Source organism: Stomoxys calcitrans, chromosome 5, assembly GCF_963082655.1.
Source record: "Stomoxys calcitrans chromosome 5, idStoCalc2.1, whole genome shotgun sequence".
Classification (NCBI taxonomy): domain Eukaryota; kingdom Metazoa; phylum Arthropoda; class Insecta; order Diptera; family Muscidae; genus Stomoxys; species Stomoxys calcitrans.
The window spans coordinates 136,824,500-136,847,088 of record NC_081556.1 but is presented as its reverse complement, the minus strand read 5'-3'; the positions used below and the strand labels follow the sequence as shown (position 1 = coordinate 136,847,088).

General features: G+C 31.9%; 1 protein-coding gene across 4 annotated transcripts in view; it reads left to right on the top strand.

Annotated features, from left to right (window-relative positions):
* LOC106082324 (terminal nucleotidyltransferase 5C) overlaps nt 1-22,589 on the top strand; it is a 416,321-nt gene that overhangs the window by 392,446 nt on the left and 1,286 nt on the right. For all 4 annotated transcript variants that reach the window (XM_059369118.1, XM_059369119.1, XM_059369120.1 and 1 more), the window contains one exon: nt 21,807-22,585. In XM_059369118.1, coding sequence (XP_059225101.1) covers nt 21,807-22,585 — 779 coding nt within the window. The remainder of the gene's footprint in view (nt 1-21,806; nt 22,586-22,589) is intronic.

The following is a 22,589-nucleotide window of genomic DNA, read 5'->3' as shown; positions in this document are numbered from 1 at the left end:
AAAAACAAAAACGTTATGAATGAATTGACAGGATGCTGTAAATCGCCACGAATCTGTTGTGGGTTTTCCCCCGCAGACATGGATTACGTGGAAACATAAACTTGTTGTCAATTATTGACAAGCATTTTTTGCTTGTTTTCTAAACAAAATATATAGAAAAAAAACACACACAAAACTAAACCAAACACTTAAGCATTACATTTGTGTAGTGGTTTTAAAATAATTTTCAATTTAAATTCCTCCACTAGAAAAATGAAAAATGGGGGCTGGTACACCATACACAGAAAGACAGAAAGAGACAGACAGTTGGAGTGGCAGATAGTTTAGCTGCTACTAATCCCCAGCCAGGGGCATTTTTGACATCACATATCACATACAAGTGAACATCTATGCTTTTATTGTTTTTCTACAAAAATAGTTTGTCCCACAAAAAAAAAAAAAAAATTGTTTCAAAAAAGACCAAATTGGATGTGTAGCACAAAAATAAATTTTGTGAGTTTTGACATTCTCATCAAAAATTCGAATGCCAATTAAGACAAACACAATTTAAGCACACTATGCCTATCTAAGATTATCGATGGGAAACCGAACAAGCCCCCACTAATGTTTTGGTATATGTATATGGCGGCATGTGAAAAGCAAATAAGGTTAACAAATATTTTTCAAAAATTAAGAGCAAATTTTTTAATTAAGCTGTAAAAAGCTGGAAGAAATTAAAAAGTAGAGGAAAGTATGTACTGAAATGTTACAAATTGCAAAAATATTGAAAATATGCTTCTTAGGTCGGTTGGATTTGTAAATGGTCCAAATCGGTTCAGATTTAGATACAGCTCCAATATAAACCGATTACCTTTACTTCTTGAGGCTCTAGAGGACGCAATTCTTATTCGATTAGGCTGACGTTTTGCAAGTAGGGTTGTGTTATGACTTCCAAAAACTTTGCTAGATATGATTCCAATCGGTCCAAAATCTGATATACGTCCCCTATAAACCGATATCCCGACTTAACTTCTTGCACCTTTACAGAGCGCAATTCTTATACGATTCGGCTGAAATCCCGCTGACGTGACTTTTTTTTATGACTTCCAACAACTATACCAATTATGATCCAAATTGTTCTTAAACCTGATTTAGATCCCATTTAAACCGATCTCCCCATTTAACTTCTTTAGACTCTAGAGGGCGCAATTCTTATCCAAATATCGGGTTTTTCAATAAGAGCGCTAGAAGTTTTTTTTTTCGTAAATAAAACAAAAAATCTTTGTGTATATCTATGAAATTCTTTATGTCTGTTAAAGTACGTTTGATGCCATTATGTATGGAACTCGATTTTTTTTTTTTGCATAGCCACCACGGGCACGCTTGCAGAAGTCCAAACGCTGAACCCATTCTTCGATGGTTTTCCTACATAAATCGGCCGATACTGCTGCAATTTCGGGATCGTTAATCTTGGCTGGTTTGTTGGCATAGATCATAGACTTGACGTGAACACAGAGAATATAGTCTAACGAGGCTGACAACCTATTGGACCATTTCGTGAGATAATTCGTTCTCCAAACTTTTGTTTTCAATAAATTAATTGTGACATTTGCTGTGAGGCTTGTAGCGCCGTCCTGTTTGAACCACATGCCCTCCAAGTCCATATCATCCAATTGGGGCCATTAATATTCTATTATCATTGAAGGGTAGCGTTTCCCATTTACAGTAATGTGCCGATTTTGATCATCACGGAAGAAGTACGGCCCAATGACAGCGCCGGCCCATTAACCGCACTTTTTCGGGATGCAATCAATGATGACTCATGGAGTGCGTGTGGATTGCTGTCTGACCAATAACGCATATTTTGCTTATTGAAGAAGCCATTCAGCCAGAAATGAGCCTCATCGGTGAAGCTCTTAACTCATCGCTGATGCTCTTAACTGACTCCGAATTTCGGTAGTAAATTTTACTAATTTCAACTCGTTGATGGCTCGTATATCTTTCCATCATGAAATGTCAAACCTTGCTGAAGAGAAATGTCAAAAGGGTGGCAAAAATATGGCGTCATTTACTGTCCCTAATGATCTACTTTTGTAGAGTCCCTGAAATGGGAATGATTGCTTTACATCTCATTATAGGTTTTACAGTTCTGCCTCAGAGAAGCCGTGCAAAGAACTGCATGCCTACGAATCTTGGATCATCCCGCCGAACTTAACAGATTTTTATTTTTATACTCACCACCGTAGAATAGGGGGTATAATCATTTAGTCATTCCGTTCTGGCAACATTGGCGAGGTACTATGCCGTGTAAAACTTCTCTCCAAAGAGGTGTTGCACTGCGGCACGCCGTTCGGACTCGGCTATAAAAAGGAGGCCCCTAATCATTGGGCTTAAACTTGAATCGCACTTATTGATATGTGAGAATTTTGCCCCTGTTCCTTAGTGGAATATTAATGGGCAAAATTTGCATTTTGCATTCCGTTTGCAACATATCGAAATATCAATTTCCGACCCTTCAAAGTATATATATTTCGGATCGTCGTAAAATTCTAAGACGATTTAACGATGTCCGTGTGTCTGTCTGTCCGTCTGTTGTAATCACTCTACAGCCTTCAAAATTTGAGATATTAGGCTGAAATTTGGCACAGATACGTCTTTTTGATGCACGCTGGCTAAGTTCTTGAACGAGCCAAATCAGGCCATATTTGGATATAGCTGCTATATAGACCGATCTGCAGATAAAGGGTCTGAAGCCCATAAAAGCTTAATTTTTTAACCGATTTTGCTGAAATTTAAAAGTGTGTGGTTTTAGGCCTCCCAACATACGACTCAAATATGGTTCAGATGGGACTATATTTAGATATAGCTGTCATATAGACCGATATGCCGGTTAAGGGTCCGCAGCTCATAAAAGCTCTATTTATTATCGGATTTTGTTGAAATTTGAAATACAAAATTCAACAGTGATTTACATTTATTAGAGCACTCAATCAAGTTATCCCATTTTCACCGGATTGTGACGAAAGGGGGTCTACATATATACCCGAGGTGGTGGGTATCCGAAGTTCGGCCCGGCCAAACTTAATGCCCTTTTACATGTTTTTATTTAGTTTAATTTTTTTTTATTATTTCTTATTACTCTTTTTTTATTTTATTTAATTTTATTTAATTTTATTTTATTTTTAATTTTATTATTATTTTATTTTATTTTATTTTTATTTTATTTTTATTTTATTTTATTTTATGTTATTTTTTTTATTATTTTTTTTTAATTTATTTTGTTTTATCTTATTTTATTTATTTTATTTTGTTTTATTTTATTTTATTTTATTTTATTTTATTTTATTTTATTTTATTTTATTTTATTTTATTTTATTTTATTTTATTTTATTTTATTTTATTTTATTTTATTTTATTTTATTTTATTTTATTTTATTTTTTTTTTATTTTATTTTATTATATTTTTTTATTTGATTTTATTTTTTTTTAATTATTTTATGAAATCCTCCACTTATTCTCTTTTACACTTCACTTGTTTATCTATTGGAAACACAAAAGACGGCCACCGCATCATACCAGACAACGGGAGCAATTAAATTTGTATTAAATTTAAAATAATTGTGACATTTAGCAGCAGTGGCCGTTTGGTTTTTTTTTCTAAAAATTTTTGGCTGACTTACCCGTTTTTCAATGTTTTCGATTTTTCAAAAATCTATTTTTTTTCTTTTGAGTAGTGGAGGTAATGTCTAGGCATCGCCCATACTATTGAATAATTAACAATAAAAAAGTAATTGTTATGACGGTATTTATTCGAACAACTAAATGGGTTGCCTTGAACATGCTGTCAGTCAATCAGTCAGATGCTTAAGAGATTTAACACAATTTTTGGCAAAAATTAACGGAGTGAAGAGAAAAAAAAAACATGAAATTCTCATCAAAGTCATTGAAAGTGGTTTGGTGTGTTGGCATAAAACTTTGACATTGAAATGAATTGAATTAACAAAATAGAGATGCATATTGCTATTGATTTAGAAGGAATACAAAAGATGGAAAAAGTGAAAGACCTAGTACATATGTAGTTTGTTAAGTTGGGGTAAATTGAAATGTTTTTAGGAACTTTTTTGTTGCCAGCTTTAAAATTTATTTTTCGGCCTATACGAAGATTTGGTACTGATTCAGGGAAGTTCTTGGGGTAAAAACTTTCTCACATTTTGTTTTCATATAAATTTCTACAATCTTGACGGTATTGGCCTTAATCGGATTTTCTAAAAGTTAGCGTTCCAAAACATATTTGGTTTTTTTCAAATAAAGTTTATTTGGAAAGCTTCCCAGATATTCGCCCACTATTAATCACTTTTATAGGCGGCTTATTCCTCATTTTGGCCTATGACATTCTCTTTTTTTTTAATAGATGAAATTTATAGCCATTTTTTGTTCTGTTTCTAATCTCAAATATAAAATTTGCCTAATATTCGTCTATTTGAAAAAAAAAAACTTATGTTGTGAAGAGGAATGTTCTTCGATGGGATTTTAAATGTAGAAAATTTCTATTCGTATTCCTTTGTCTTTGGTGGCAAGCGTTGGCATAGAGTGTTTAACCTTCTTTGTGGTCTTGTATTTGATCTTTAGCATCCGTTTATGTTGTTGTTGTTTTTTTATAATTTCGATGATTTTAATCATCATAGATTTTTTTATTATATATATATATGAATACATATATAGATAGTTGGGATTTATGTATGTTTTTTTAATGTAAAGAAATTTTATGAGTTAGCAAACAAAAATATACCAAACACCTGTAGATAGTAATTTGGTTATATATGTGTATATAAAAGTGTATTTTTAAGCTATAAAAATTTATTAATAGATATTTTGTTTTGATAACTAACACTAGCCGTTGGCTTCTTTTTATAGATTTTGTATAGTAAAAAAAAATTTGTTTAGAATTTTTTTTTTTTAAGTACCCACGAATGAAAAAATTTTACTATTTATTGCCATAGAAAGTTATCGCTTTGTTTTCCTTAGAGTAATTTATTAAAATGTTTGTTCATAACTTAGGCGTTTAATCCCGGAAAGAAAGAAAAATAAAAACTTCTTATATATAAAAATAAATTTGTGTTTGTTTGTTTGCCGGTTTGTTTGTTTGTTGCGTTTAGACTCAAAAACGGCCAAACCGATTACCTTGAAATTTTCACAGATTGCGTAGGTTGGTCTGGAAGGAAACATAGGCTACATAATTTTTTGATATCGAAAGGGGGCGGACCCTTCCCCTTAACCCCAAAGTACTATCCAAAAATAAAAGTGGACCGATCGGTCGAACTAAGAATAGACTTCCAATCGCATCGGTCTTCTGATGTCCTTCTTCGATGTCTGACACCAATTTTCGAGTTTTGGTCTTCCACAGGTGTATTCTGGAAAGTGTTCTTATCTGGGGTTTCCTTATATATTCTGACAACATGCTTCACTATGCCAACATCGTCATACAGCTTATGCGCCATCGATATTCTCTATCTTTAGATATTCTTTAGATATGTCCATACATTTTACCAAAAATTTTTCTATAATCATGGAACCTATTTGAATACTTTTGGCATTGTAAAATTGTGGATTACGGTGTAGTGGGAAGACTTTTCTCTTCTCCAATACAGTTCGTTCCTTTTAGTTCGTTCCTACCGTTGAATTGTTGAGATCGCTTTAAAAAGCTTTTTAACATGCAAATGTTCACATCCGCTGAATTATGCAAGTCTTCAATGAAATGGAAAACTAGATTGACACTCTGTACAGCTTTAATGAGCAACGTGCACAAATGTACTTTAGTCTTCTCTTCTTTAGAGCTTCTGAAGTAATTGATACTTGTGATGTATTCTAATCAGACAAGGACTTGTCATGATGGATACAGTGAAAAATACTTCTCTCCTTGTGTAGCATTTAATTCATTGCATTTAATGGTATCCTCTACAGCACAGATCAGTAATTTTTTAGTATTGGACCATGGGTGGATTTTGGAAGTATCGTTCACTAAACAACAACATCATACAGTTGAAATAAGATCTGACTAATTTAAAATGTTGAATTTAAAGTTCAATTTTTACATCAATAAAAAATCCAGCTATTTTGCGCTTTCAGTAGAGAATGAAGAGATGACTCCACACAAAGAAAATATATACAAATGTAAAGTTTTCTTCATTTTCTAGTTTTTTGCCTGTAAGGTCGAAGATTATTAAATTTTACAATTTTTGTCTGTTTCTTTTTCGCGAGACGAGCTCAATGATCGGAGATTTTCTTTGCAACCACTATGAGACGCGTTTTGTCTTTCGAGAGACGAGCTCAATGATCGGAGATTTTCTTTGCAACCACTATGGGACGCGTTTCGTCATTGGTTAGAAGACTTTTCAACCATATTAGGTGTGATGACCTCAAGGGCCGTCCTTTGGTATGTTGTATTTGAATCGTATTAATTGCGAAAACGCCTCTATGATACAACCCTGTCTATAAGCTGTACTTTTTCCCAATGCATGTGCTTTTGTATAATGACAGACTTTTTTTTCAGTGACAAATACTCTGCTGCCGCATGATTCTGTGTATCTGTTGGAAGTTGTATTGATGGCTTCGATAGCTAGACAACGTCAACGGCTTTCGCTATTGCTCCGTGTGCCCAGGTTCGAATCCCGGCCGGGCTCTAGCGAATTTTTTTTTCTCATTTTCAAGTTTATTGCTTGTTAGGGCGAAGATCATTAAATTTTACAATTTTGTTTTCTTCTTCATTCATTGAAGGATCTTGGTTATGATTTCGAGTCAAAGAAGCAAAACTTCAAAGTGATAACGATGTCCTTATAAATAAATCGTTAGACAATATTAGGCACTACTTATTAGATATATAAAAAGAATGTAACTGTCATTTATAAGCAACTTGCCAATTTACTCCTTCTTTTGGACAAACTGACGTTGTTCATAAATGGTATTTTTAATGGTTGAGTTCATGTCCGATAAATGTCAATATGGCAATTTCTTTTAAAAAGTGTCCTTTTTCAATAACTTAAAAAGGTTGTATCTTCTCGGTTAAAAACATCACCTTACATATGTTTTATCCCCTCTCAATATAATCAATCATTCCTTCAATATTATGGTTCCCATATACTTCCTGTTTTTATTGTAGCATAAATACCTGATTGGGCGTTTCTCCTAATCATGTTTGTCATCGGTTCTTACTTCTCCTCCTCCTTCCAGATCGACTGATAATAGACACAATATGACAATAACTAATTATCCTTTGCATCAATATAGACAATCATTTGATTTTCGTTTATCTCTACTTAAATCATATGCTATGGGACAAAAAAGACGTAGAAAATAAGGAAAACATTCTGTCATTAATTGTGGTTGATTGGAATGCTATTCATAATATATGTGATTGACTATGTGATGGGTTTATTAAAATATTAATAATGTTGAATGGGAAAAGAAAATACCAAAGGGTTCACTTAAGATTTCGGATTTACATAAAGAGTAAAATTGAAAATTTTTAATTTCATCGGAAACTGTAAACGAAGTCGAATAAAATCTACTTGTATATCTGTGATAACGATATGGCTCATCGGTTCAATATAGTCATTCTATCGTCCTTAAGTTGTAAGTTCGCTCCACATACCCTAATCATAAACTTTGAATTATTGCAAAATTGCCCAAATTTGCTTAAATTGTAAGTTTACTCCACATATCCAAGTCATAAACTTTAAACTATTCCAAATTTGCCCAAGAACATTCCATTAACACACAAAGACAAACTTCTCACATATCAATGAGAGTAGTCCTTTTCAAGTTTAAGCTCAATGATAAGGGGCCTCCTTTTTATAGCCTACTGCAAATCGCATGCCGCAGAAGGACACCCCTTTGGGGAGAAGTTTTTATATGACATAGAATCTTACAAATCACACCAGCATTAGCAGGGGATAACCAGCACTGACATTTTTTTTTCAGGATTCGAACCCTTGCGTTCAGCGTCATAGGTGGACATGGTAACCTCTGTGCTACGTTGGTTTTTAGCTATTAGAACCTTAAACTTTAATGTATAAATTTTTTCCCATATCAACCAATTTGAAGATCTATTATGTTCTGTATCATCAGTGACGCTGCCACCACATTTCATGTCATCGCACCCAAGTTTTCTTGAGGTTTCTAATAGTAAAAAGTCAACCATTTTTCAATCCATTTGCTGCGCATTCCATGGACCTATTTTCTTAATCTTCGAGTATCAATGTAAAAGTAAAGCAGCAAATCGTTATTGATACCCAATTTCACACTCCATGAAGTTATAGCTACTGTTGATTGAAGGTTTTTAAGCATATAGACATGAATTAAACCAAAGCTTTTTTTTTTTTTTTTTTTTTTAATTTCAAACGGTTTAGCTTTTTACTGTTATAAGTATCCCATATTGTTTTGTTATTTATTATTATTTATTTTTTTTTTTTAAATTTGCATTCATAATTACTCGAGCTTATAAAAATGTTTTGATTTTTGATTGTGTTTTTGGACGTAACAAGAAACAAGTCCGAGTGGTTTCAGGTAATTTGGAGATTACATTCACATCAAGGTTTAATTGACTTTGCCAAGGTTTGTTGTCGTCGCTTAAAAATGAATATTATTAATAAATGAATAAAATTTATTGCTCTAATATACAAAATAATTTTTTTGTTAACATATTTGGTAAAACAAAAAAATGGAAGATGTGTATCTTTTGGTTTTTTTACTTACAAAAATGTTTTTTTTAGGAAAATCTTCTTTAAGCCAGTTTTCAATAAGAAAACTTCAATTCAGCCCAGCTGAATTGGGTCTTCTATAGAAAAACTTCAATTCAGCCTAGCTGAATTAAGTTTTCTATAGGAAAACTTCAATTCAGCCCAGCTGAATTGGGTTTTCTATAGGAAAACTTCAATTCAGCCCAGCTGAATTAAGTTTTCTATAGGAAAACTTCAATTCAGCCCAGCTGAATTAAGTTTTCTATAGGAAAACTTCAATTCAGCCCAGCTGAATTAAGTTTTCTATAGGAAAACTTCAATTCAGCCCAGCTGAATTAAGTTTTCTATAGGAAAACTTCAATTCAGCCCAGCTGAATTGGGTTTTCTATAGGAAAACTTCAATTCAGCCCAGCTGAATTGGGTTTTCTATAGGAAAACTTCAATTCAGCCCAGCTGAATTAAGTTTTCTATAGGAAAACTTCAATTCAGCCCAGCTGAATTAAGTTTTCTATAGGAAAACTTCAATTCAGCCCAGCTGAATTAAGTTTTCTATAGGAAAACTTCAATTCAGCCCAGCTGAATTAAGTTTTCTATAGGAAAACTTCAATTCAGCCCAGCTGAATTAAGTTTTCTATTGGAAAACTTCAATTCAGCCCAGCTGAATTGGGTTTTCTATAGGAAAACTTCAATTCAGCCCAGCTGAATTGGGTTTTCTATAGGAAAACTTCAATTCAGCCCAGCTGAATTAAGTTTTCTATAGGAAAACTTCAATTCAGCCCAGCTGAATTGGGTTTTCTATAGGAAAACTTCAATTCAGCCTAGCTGAATTGGGTTTTCTATAGGAAAACTTCAATTCAGCCCAGCTGAATTGGGTTTTCTATAGGAAAACTTCAATTCAGCCCAGCTGAATTGGGTTTTCTATAGGAAAACTTCAATTCAGCCCAGCTCTGGGTTTTCTATAGGAAAACTTCAATTCAGCCCAGCTGAATTGGGTTTTCTATAGGAAAACTTCAATTCAGCCTAGCTGAATTGGGTTTTCTATAGGAAAACTTCAATTCAGCCTAGCTGAATTGGGTTTTCTATAGGAAAACTTCAATTCAGCCTAGCTGAATTGGGTTTTCTATAGGAAAACTTCAATTCAGCCTAGCTGAATTGGGTTTTCTATAGGAAAACTTCAATTCAGCCTAGCTGAATTGGGTTTTCTATAGGAAAACTTCAATTCAGCCTAGCTGAATTGGATTTTCTATAGGAAAACTTCAATTCAGCCCAGCTGAATTGGGTTTTCTATAGGAAAACTTCAATTTAGACCAGCTGAATTGGGTTTTCCATAGGAAAACTTCAATTCAGCTCAGCTGAATTGGGTTTTCTATAGGAAAACTTCAATTCAGCCCAGCTGAATAGGGTTTTCTAAAGGAAAACTTCAATTCAGCCCAGCTGAATTTGATTTTTATTCACCTTTTCTGAACTAGGTTTTGATATTTTCTTTTTTAGAAAATTTGCGTAAAGCCTGTCTAATTATGTTTTTGTATTTTGCATATAATTGCTCTACCTTCTCCACGAGTACCTATAATTTCTGGTTTTCTCTACGCAGCATGACTTGCTTTGAAGCATCCGCTTGTTTTTGTGTTTTTCTATGCTCAAATTTGCGTCATCTTTATTGCCGCAAAATGCCATAAAAGTGAATCTAATTGAGTCGAAATATTCTCCATAAAAATCCAATTTTAGTAAAAGCTGTATAATGCCGGCGCCGAGTGTGTCAAAATATGTATATTTTTCCAAAATCAAAAAAAAATTAATATTGCGAGGACAAAAAACAAAACGGCTGATATCTGGGGGGGGAGAGTTAAGCAGTTGTGGTGTATTTGATTTTCTTCTTAAATTTGTATTATCATTTTTTTTTACACACACTCAAAATGATGGCATCATTGGAAATCGCTGAGGAATTTCGCTGCCGTTTCTTTGGCTCCACATCACTTCAAGTATTTTCATTGTAAAATTATACCGCAGAGAATTTCATTGCATATAAACTTTTACTTAACTTTTCCTATTAAACTTTTCCCAGCAACTGAGTAACAACAAACGTGAAAATGATTCATTTGAAAAGTCCACATTGAATATGTGGCCGCATTCATTTTTTGTTAATATTTTTTAATTATTAATTTATTATTGTCAACGGTTCATGTTCACGTTCGTTGGCGTTGGTTGTTATCGTTTTTTTTTTTGCATTTTGTTTTAATTTTTTGTTTAAGATTATTTAAATGACTTGCCATTTTATTTTCTCCCCCAGCTAGCGGCATGGCTGCTTTCTAGCCAATTTGGTATAGTTTTATTTTTATAGCAATTTTTATTGTTATGAGTTCAATAATTATTACACATCAATTGTTATTTATTACGTTACGCTATGTGCGACTATAATTAACATCAGCCTTAGTGTCTCACTTTTCGGGGGAGATGAAGTTGGTGGTGTAGGTGCATACAAAAATTTACTTTTTGTTTTCTATCAATTTGGCATGTGTCTGGCGGTTGTTATTGTCAAGGATTTGAATAAGAAAAACGTTGAATTATATTTCCCATTGGAAAATCTAAATTCAGCCTGGCTGAATAAGGTTTTCCCCAAGCAAAATCTTAACTCAGCCTGGCTGAATAAGGTTTTCCCATAGGAAAATATTAATTCAGCCTGGCTGAATAAGGTTTTCCCCTAGGGAAAATCTTAATTCAGCCTGGCTGAATAAGGTTTTCCCCTAGGGAAAATCTTAATTCAGCCTGGCTGAATAAGGTTTTCCCCTAGGGAAAATCTTAATTCAGCCTGAGTGAATAAGGTTTTCCCCTAGGGAAAATCTTAATTCAGCCTGGCTGAATAAGGTTTTCCCATAGGAAAATCTTATTCAGCCTGGCTGAATAAGGTTTTCCCCTAGGGAAAATCTTAATTCAGGTTTTCCCTTAGGAAAATCTTAATTCAGTCTGGCTGAATAAGGTTTTCCCATAGGAAAATCTTAATTCAGCCTGGCTGAATAAGGTTTTCCCATAGGAAAATCTTAATTCAGCCTGGCTGAATAAGGTTTTCCCATAGGAAAATCTTAATTCAGCCTGGCTGAATAAGGTTTTCCCATAGGAAAATCTTAATTCAGCCTGGCTGAATAAGGTTTTCCCATAGGAAAATCTTAATTCAGCCTGGCTGAATAAGGTTTTCCCATAGGAAAATCTTAATTCAGCCTGGCTGAATAAGGTTTTCCCATAGGAAAATCTTAATTCAGCCTGGCTGAATAAGGTTTTCCCATAGGAAAATCTTAATTCAGCCTGGCTGAATAAGGTTTTCCCATAGGAAAATCTTAATTCAGCCTGGCTGAATAAGGTTTTCCCATAGGAAAATCTTAATTCAGCCTGGCTGAATAAGGTTTTCCCATAGGAAAATCTTAATTCAGCCTGGCTGAATAAGGTTTTCCCATAGGAAAATCTTAATTCAGCCTGGCTGAATAAGGTTTTCCCATAGGAAAATCTTAATTCAGCCTGGCTGAATAAGGTTTTCCCATAGGAAAATCTTAATTCAGCCTGGCTGAATAAGGTTTTCCCATAGGAAAATCTTAATTCAGCCTGGCTGAATTTAAGATTTTCCCTGAATTAAGATTTTTCCAGGGAAATCTTTATTCAAAATCTTTATTCAACCTGGCTGAATAAGGTTTTCCCTGGAAAAATCTTAATTCAGCCTGGCTGAATAAGGTTTTCCCTGGGAAAATCTTAAATTCAGCCTGGCTGAATAAGGTTTTCCCATAGTGAAATCTTAATTCAGCCTAGCTGAATTAGGTTTTCCCATAGGAAAATCTTAATTCAGCCTGGCTGAATAAGGTTTTCCTTGGGAAATTTTTAATTCAGCCTGGCTGAATAAGGTTTTCCCATAGGAAAATCTTAATTCAGCCTGGCTGAATAAGGTTTTCCCTGAAAAAATCTTAATTCAGCCTAGCTGAACTAGGTTTTCCTTGGAAAAATCCATATTCAGCCTAGCTGAATCTGGTTTTCCATGGGAAAATCCTGGCTAAATAAGTTTCCTCTGATTAAACTTAGCTGAATATGACTTTTTATGGGAAAAATTTGTTTCTGTTTGTTAAACTCTAATTTTTTCTTACAGTTTTATTAGCTTAACTGTTAATTGATTTTTTTTTCCTAAGAAATTCTTTCATGATTTTGTGTTTCAATTGTACCATGTTTGTTTGTGATCACAACAACATATCTATCAATTAATAGTATCAGCGAAACATGTACAAATATAGCAGTTTACTCATGTTTCTTGTACGTTATTTAGTTTTTTCTTCAGTTTTTGCTTCTTTTATTTTTATTGCCATCGATTTTATTGCCATTGCGTTATTTTTTTTTTTTGCTCCTAAAACTTTATGTAGCGTAAAATTGTTTATGTATTTCTGTGTTCAAAAGAGCATTAATTTCTTGTGAATTTGTCATCTACTGAGTATTCGCATTTCACAAACAATGTTGTGTTACCCTCATCGATTAAATGACAAATATTTAGAAAAAAAAAATTTCAAAAATTTGTTTTGAAATCGCAATACCATAACAAAACTAAAAAAAAACGTCAAAATGTGCACATAGTAATGTGAGACATAGAGGAATGCCAAAGATATTCATCACTTCCCCATGCGACGAGGCCTTGGCAGAAGAAGGGGAGAACAATGGTTGTAGATAAATTTTCCCATAATGCGAATAAAGGCACTGAGAAAAAAAGCAAGGGGTTTATGTATTGGGTTGCCCAAAAAGTAATTGCGGATTTTTTTAAAAGAAAGTAAATGCATTTTTAATAAAACTTAGAATGAACTTTAATCAAATATACTTTTTTACACTTTGTTTCTAAAGCATGCTAAAAGTAACAGCTGATAACTGACAGAAGAAAGAATGCAATTACAGAGTCACAAGCTGTGAAAAAATTTGTCAACGCCGACTATATGAAAAATCCGCAATTACTTTTTGGGCAACCCAGTATATGTTTTAGTAAAGGATTTAAGAAATACAGCTTTAAGTATACTAAATTATTTTTTTGAGTGTATTCAAACCACTCTGCAACTGTTTTTTTTTTAATATGATACGCCGTTTAATTTTTAATGAATTCGAATATAACTAAAAATATTCACAAATAAATGGTGGCAAAATTAAAAAAAAAAAATAAAAATACTCATAATAATAACAATAAAATTAATTTTAGTTTTAAACTAATTATTCCTAAAAACAAAATCTATTATAAGTCTAGTATTGGCTAACATTTGTTGTTATCATTATTTGATTTCATCATCGACTAATGCTTTTAATCTATGTATGTGTTTTTGTATAAATCTATTTGAACCGAAATATACAAAACTTGTTTTTCTGTTTTGGTCTTTTTTTTTTTTTTTTTTGTTTTTCACTTGAGTTTCTGAGAAAACCAAACATTCGGTTTTCTTTCTTTGGTTTCGATCATTTGAGATTTCTTTCTGATGCTTTGCGTTTGTTTCTGCTTGGTCGTTGTCCGCCCCAATATGCTTACATTGGTGTTTAATTTTTAAAAAATAGCACCACTCTGAATACTAAAATTACAGCTTTTGAGAAGGTCAAAACCATAATGGATGGTTTGAAAACAAATTGAATCCATGAAATTTTTAAATACCAGATTTAAAGTTTCAATTTACAAAATCCTAATTTTGGTAAATTATTATAATGAAGTTTAAGCCAAGTGAAGGTCTCAATTTGGAAATTGATTTTAAACCAACAAATTATAACTATAAGAGGTTAAAAATTCAAAATAAAAACAAATGAAGCAACATTTTAAGCCAAACAAGGCGATAGGTAGTTGTGGGGAAAATATATCTGGCTCTATATATGTAGAACTTCATTTGCAAATATGACCATGGACATTCCATTAACTTTTCAAACTTCTCTCATATCAATCAAGGCTGTCCGAATAAAGTTTTAACTCAATATAATACTCAGTAATGGTCCTCTTTGTTATAGCCAAGTCCGAATGGCGTAGCCCAGTGCGACAACTTTTTGGGAAGAAACTTGCACATGGCATCAATCTACCTCACAAATGTCGCCAGCGTTGATCTTATATTGAAAAATCAATTTGTGTTTGTTTGTGTGTTCCTTATAGACTCAGAAACGACGGAACCTATTTTCTTTCACATTTTCACAGGTGGCGCATAATGAATTTTTGTAATATCTGAAGGGGGGGCGGACCCTCCCCCTTAAACTAAATTTCAGAAATGTCAGATTTCGGAGACGGGTGGTGCGATTTAAGCGAAATTTTGTGTGCTCTCAAAAATAAAAATTTGGTATTCAAATTTCGGATGGTGTACCTAGGGGGGCCGCCCCACCCAAAAACCTACCAAACATATATTTAAACCAATCACGACAATATGGGACTCAAATGAAAGGTATTTAGGATAAGAAAACGTATCTCATATCCAATTGTCGGACCAAGTGTTAGGGGGACCACCCCAAACCCCAAAGTACCCCTAAATCGAACATATTTACCGACCATGGTAATAGGGAAGTCAAATGAAAGGTATTTCCGACTGGAATACGAATCTGATATCCAAAAGTGGGACCACGTTTCTGGGGTATTTGAGACCAGAGCACGAATCTGATATATGGGGATGCGCCTCACTCTAAAAAACACCCACATACCGGACATATTGGGTTGCCCAAAAAGTAATTGCGGATTTTTCATATAGTCGGCGTTGACAAATTTTTTCACAGCTTGTGACTCTGTAATTGCATTCTTTCTGCTGTCAGTTATCAGCTGTTAATTTTAGCTTGCTTTAGAAAAAAGTGTAAAAAAAGTATATTTGATTAAATTTCATTCTAAGTTTTATTAAAAATGCATTTGCTTTCTTTTAAAAAACCCGCAATTACTTTTTGGGCAACCCAATATTTACCGACCATAGCCATATACGGCTCCAATGAAAGGTATTTGGAAGAAGAGCACCAATATAATATCCACATTATCGGCGAAATATGACCGCAACCAAATTTATTAAAAAAAAAATCTTAAAGCCCATAATTTAAAAAAAAAAACTCTAAGAATAAAATTTAAGAAAAAAAACGTCGCTAAAGCCACAATTTCAGTAAATTGGGTTTCAAAACAAAACTTCAAGAAATATTTTCTGAAGAAAAAAATAAAAAAAAAACTATCTGATGACAATTGCGCCCTCTGGTAGCTCAAGAAGCCCAAGCTAAGTTTATATTACAGCTCTATTAGGTTATGAACCGGTTCGAGTTGTATTTAGCACAGTTGTTGGAAGTCACAACAAAACAATTCAAACACAACGTCGCTAAAGCCAAAATTTCAGTAAATTGGGTTTCAAGACAAAACTTCAAGAAATATTTTCTGAAGAAAAAAAATACAAAAAAGCTAAATCTGATGACAATTGCACCCTCTGGTAGCTCATGAAGTCCAAGATAAGTTTATATGAGATGAGAATTGCGCCCTCTAGTGGCTTAAGAAGTTAAAGGCCGTACCAGTACCACCAAACAGGTCTTTCTTCCTGAAGTGACAGTATAGGGCTCAGATAAGATAAGAGAGTGAAAGAAGGCACAGCGGACTCTTTAAATGTTTTTTCTGAAGTTCTCTCCAGTATACCAACCCAGGCATTCAGTGTCATAGGCGGACATGCCAACCTCTACCATACGATGGCCTCCAGAATTTTATTTATGAGAACTTATACGGCAGACATTTGGAAGGACAGACATGACTGCAACGACTGTGAATTTTAAGAATAAACGTTTTTTTACTATGCTTTTACAATAAGTTGGTAAAGTTGTTCTGACTCAATGGAAAATACTGAACATCTAAATTTTGTAACCTGTTTGCAACTGTGGAATACATTTTATTCCTATACACATTTTATAAAAATTTGGAAAATGTTAAAATTTGAGTAGGAAGATTTGATATGTTCTGGCCCTAAGGAAAAGGAAGTCGCAGTCAAATCGTATAAATTTTTTTTTTTAATTTCCTAGAAATTTGGCCTTCAGAAGAAATTTTTGAAAATGTTTTCTTTGGAGAACATTTTTGAAAATCGTGAATTTTTTTCTTTAGAGAAAATTTTTTGAAATTTTATCTTTAGAGGAAATTTTTTGAAATTTTATCTTCAGAGAAAATTTTTTGAAATTTTATCTTTAGAGAAAATTTTTTGAAATTTTTTCTTTAGAGAAAATTTTTTGAAATTTTATCTTTAGATAAAATTTTTTTTCAAATTTTATCTTTAGATAAAATTTTTTCAAATTTTATCTTTAGAGAAAATTTTTTGAAATTTTATCTTTGGAGAACATTTTTTGAAATTTTATCTTTAGAGAAAATTTTTTAAAATTTTATCTTTAGAGAAAATTTTTTGAAATCTTATCTTTAGAGAAAATTTTTTGAGATTTTATATTTAGAGAAAATTTTTTGAAATTTTGTCTTTAGAGAAAATTTTTTGAAATTTTATCTTTAGCGAAAATTTTATGAAATGTTATCTTTAGAGAAAATTTTTGAAATTTAATCTTTAGACAAAATTTTTTGAAATTTTATCTTTAGAGAAAATTTTTTGAAACTTTATCTTTAGAGAAATTTTTTTGAAATTTTGTTTTTAAAGAATTTTTTTTGAAAATTTATCTTTAGAGAAAATTTTTTGAAATTTTATCTTTAGAGAATTTTTTTTTGAAATTTTATCTTTAGAGAAAATTGTTTATTTGCCAGATTTCCTTTATAGAACTGTCTAATAAAGCTATTTTAAGGCTTCATAAAGTTTTGTGAATACGGCCGTAAACATTTTGTATTTAAATTTATGATATTAAGACTTATACGATATTAAATTTTCGTGCATAATTTTATTCCAAATTAACTGCAGAGTATAAGGGTATAAAACAATGACCTCATAAAAAGTCGCTTCAATAACTTCAAACCTTAATTTGATCTGATTAAATCAAATTCAAAATTAACAAAAAGCCATTTAACACAATTAAATCGCAAAAAGGTTTCCCAGGCAAAATGTCAGCCGACTAAAACTCATGCGATACACCTTCTTCACATAAATGTGTGCACATGTAAATGTGTGTGTGTGTATTAGCAATTGAAATGTTCCCGTGGGTTGCAAAGCTTTGAAAATGCTAATCAAATGCTTAAGTTTAGCGATGTTTGTAGTGCCATGATTTATGTATGAATATTAGCTAATATAAATCTTATTCATTCTTTATCAACAACGCTGAAAAAAGCTCAATGACCTCTTTTAAGCTAAAACGTGCTTAGTTCAAAACAAAAGCCTCTGCCCCCACCTTCCCCTGCCACTGAAAATAACTGCTAATTTATTGGTTTACCAAAACTAAAGTCGTAAGGTTTTCTTTCCCTCAAAGAGAGAGAGAACGAGAGAGAGAGAGCATAAAAGGGGAAAAAATGCAAATTCGTATTTTATAGAGAAATAATTATGCGGAAACTTAAAATAAACACCTATACAACAAAGCATAATTCATTTGCACATATAAACTACAAAATACATTACCACAAGAGAAAAGCAAAAAAAAATCTAAAATTATCGCAGAAAAACACCTACCACAATTTCAAAGTTCTTCCCCAGTGGAAAAAGGGGGATTGGAAGACGACATTGCCCGTGAAAAAATTCAAAAAAAAAAAACAAAATACTAACTAAACAATAGAAAAAATGTAAATTCACATACATAAATTAAAGAAAAATTCAAACAGAAACCCACGTTGAAATAAACAACAATTATGTTAAATTTAAACCAATCCTCTAAATATTTTTTTTTCTCTAATTCTGCGTACAAAACAAAAATAGCCTAAGCGTATAAAACAAAAACTTAACTAAACACAGATCATAGCCATTGCAATAAATTTTAAAGTTCTGAACGACTAACCGCAAAAGACTGATAACAGCTGGCTTGCATTATTAATTCAAATCTTAAATTAAACTTTAATTTATATTAATTTAAAAATTTTTGAAAAATATTTTGTTGTAGAGCTATTATGAGTCGGCAGAATTATGTGCAAAAATATGCATAAGTTTAAAAGAAGGAAAAAAATCACAAACAGACACACCCTTTTTAAAAAATTTGAGTATTACAAAAAACAAGTTCTTTGAACGAGCTGCCTTTATATAGGTCTATGTGAGAACCATGTCCAAATCTGGACCGATCTGGACCCAATTCAAAAAGGATGTCCAAGGGCCCAACACAACTCACTGTCCCAAATTTCGGCGACATCGGACAGTAAATGCGCCTTTTATGGGTCCAACACCTTAAATCGAAAGATCGGTCTATGTGACAGCTATATCCAAGTCTGGACTGATCAGGATCAAATCGAATAATAAATATGGTTTTAATGGCCCTGAGACTTATCGGCGTATCGGTCTATATGGGGGCTATATCAAGATATTGTCCGATATATAGTCCATCTTTGCAAAGATGGACTATATATTGTGCAAAGTTTCAGCTCAATGTCTCTATTTTCAATGGCTGTAGCGTGATTTCAACAGACAGATGGACAGACGGACGGACATGGCTAGATCGTCTTTGATATTTACGACGATCAAGAATATACCTTATAGGGTCGGAAATGGATATTTCGATGTGTTGCAAACGGAATGTCAATGCTTCTTGTGAAATGCAACAACACACTTTTGCTGACTTTTAAATATTTTTTGCTATACAATTCTTTGAATAAGAAGCACTAAATAATGGTCTAAAGCCGGACAATATCCTGCTATCGAATCTCAATAAGATTTTAAGGCCGAAAAAAGAAAGCGCAAACAGACAAACCGAACGAAAGGCACGTCGCATATGGTGTAGGTCAATGCCTATACACAAAAACAGCACCGGCAGTAACAACCGTTGGGCGATCGCCGTGCGAAGAACAAAAGAGTTTTGTGTTTGTTGCTATTAGCTACGTTTGATAAGTTGGATTTGAATAAGGGAAGTAAGATTTGATTTGTTTTCTATTGCGCTTATGAATCAAGTCGTCTTAAGCCCTGTTCAAATTCAGATGTGTGCTTTACAACTTACTCAAGTTGGGATGGTTGTAAAGCGCCATGATCCATTTGACATACCCCGCTTAAGATTTTTTTTGTCCAATATGCAATCGCGATACGGGAAACCAGTCAAATGCTTCTACCAAAGACACACTTTTGCTGACTATTAAATGTTTTTTTGCTATACTATTCTTTGAATAGAAGTATTAAACAATGGTCTAAAGCCGGACAATATCCTGAAATGGAATCCCAATTAAGATTTTGGCCAAAATTATATTTTTATAAAAAAATTTGTTTTTATAAAAAAATATATAACTGCTGAATAAGAAAATTTAATTCCCATTTTTTTAAATGTCTCTTTGTTCCCTCTTCTTATCACATCTTGTTGATATTTAGTAGTCTGATTTAATGTTTTTTTTTTTTTGGTTTCTGAAATAGTTTAATGTGTTATGGCATCACTTTGTTTGAAGTGCAATAGGGTTGTGTCAGATAATGCCGACATTTCCCCCCCTTTTCCAAAAGTGCCTCTTACTTGTTGAGCCCAAGATTTTGTTTCAAACAATTCTTTCTTATCATCATATACACAAACTAGATTATCACATAGTTTTTTTATGGTCATCAAATCGCTTCTTTGTCTAGAAACTATGGTTTCCTATTCGGACAATTTGAAATTAGGTTTTGTCATTTTGATGAAAATTAAAGTGAAGCTGAAATTGGAACTAATAGCGCGCATTTAATTGTTTGGGCGATGAAGAAAGAACTACAATTTTATAGGCATCAGCTCCACATTTGGTGAGAACATGTTGAAACAGAATTTTTTGTAGCAAATGGTTGTCCAATAAATGAAAAAAAAACATTAAAACTAAAATTGGAAATCTAACAATTTCAAAAAAAAAAAAAAAAATAAATAAATAAATAAAGAACAACTATAATTTTGGTTAAATTAATTTTTTTGTACAAAATAAAATAAAATAAAATAAAATAAAATAAAATAAAATAAAATAAAATAAAATAAAATAAAATAAAATAAAACAAAATAAAATAAAATAAAATAAAATAAAATAAAATAAAATAAAATAAAATAAAATTAAATTAAATTAAATTAAATTAAATTAAATTAAATTAAATGAAATAAAATAAAATAAAATAAAATAAAATAAAATAAAATAAAATAAAATAAAATAAAGTAAAATAAAATAAAATAAAATAAAATAAAATAAAATAAAATAAAATAAAATAAAATAAAATAAAATAAAATAAAATAAAATAAAATAAAATATAATAAAATAAAATAAAATAAAATAAAATAAAATAAAATAAAATAAAATAAAATAAAATAAAATAAAATAAAATAAAAAAATAAAATGAAATAATAAAAAAATTAAATTAAATAAAATAAAATAAAATAAAAAAAATAATATAAAATAAAATATAATAAAATAAATTATAATAAAATAAAATATAATAAAATAAAATATAATAAAATAAAATATAATAAAATAAAATAAAAATAAAAAAAATAAAATAAAAATAAATAAAATAAAATAAAATTAAAAAAGTAGAATATAAAAAAATAATATGTAATAAAATAAAATAAAATAAAAAAAAAATAAAATGAAATAATAAAAAAATAAAATAAAATAAAATAAAATAAAATAAAATAAAATAAAATAAAATGAAATAAAAAAAATAAAAAAATAAAATAAAAATAAATAAAATAAAATAAAATTAAAAAGTTTCTACTTTTTAATAAAATAAAATAAAAAAAAATAAAATAAAAAAAAATAAAATAAAAAAAAAATAAAATAAAATAAAATAAATTAAAATAAAATAAAATAAAATAAGAGAAAAGAAAATAAAAGTAAAATAAAATGAAATAATATAAAATAAAATAAAATAAAATAAAAATTTTGTAATTAAATTTAGGAAAATTTTAAAAATAACTTTTAAAAAATATATATAGAACAATTATTATATATTTAGATTATATAGTTTTATATCATCGATGTAGTTTTTTTTCTTTTTAGTAGTTTTCTTTTTTTTTAATATTATCCATCATTCTAATTTTTTTCTTTACCTCTTTTTGTTTTTTTTGCAGTGCGGGACACTAGACGCACCCGATTCGTCATATCACACACAGAGATCCAACAGAATGGACGTTTATCAAATTGACGATGGTTTCCATTCGGATGGTGGCACTGAGACACCACCGCCATCGCCCAGTTCCGGTTCCTCGATAGCCTCAACATCAGACCATGGCTCACTGGAGAGCGTCGATACGGGGGGCACACAACGCCTGGCTGTGCTGTCATTTGAACAGGTGCGCAAGCTGCACCATGTAATGGATGAGAAAGTGGCCATACATGGACGTGGTAATTTTCCCACATTGGAGGTGACCCTAAAAGACTTGGTGAATTTGGTGAGGCGCAAGCTGGAGGCCGATGTCGGCTCTGGCGGCGCCGGTGTGATAGTCAAAGATATTCGCTTGAATGGTGGAGCAGCTAGTCATGTATTGGCTTCCGAGGATCAGTCCTATAATGATCTGGACCTAATCTATGCCATTGAGCTGAGCTCACCGCGTCATTTTGATCGTGTCAAAACCGCGGTACTAAACACCCTGCTCGATCTCTTGCCTGAGGGTGTATCGAAACGTCGCATTATGCCCTGTGCCCTCAAGGAGGCCTATGTGGGCAAAATGGTCAAGGTCAATAATAACAATGATGGCGATCGCTGGTCTCTCATCTCCCTGGGCAATTCGCCAGGTCACAAAAATGTCGAACTGAAATTTGTCGATACCATGAGGCGACAATTCGAATTCTCTGTGGACTCATTTCAAATTGTTCTCGACTCGCTGTTGCTCTTCTATGACTGTGCCGCCTTG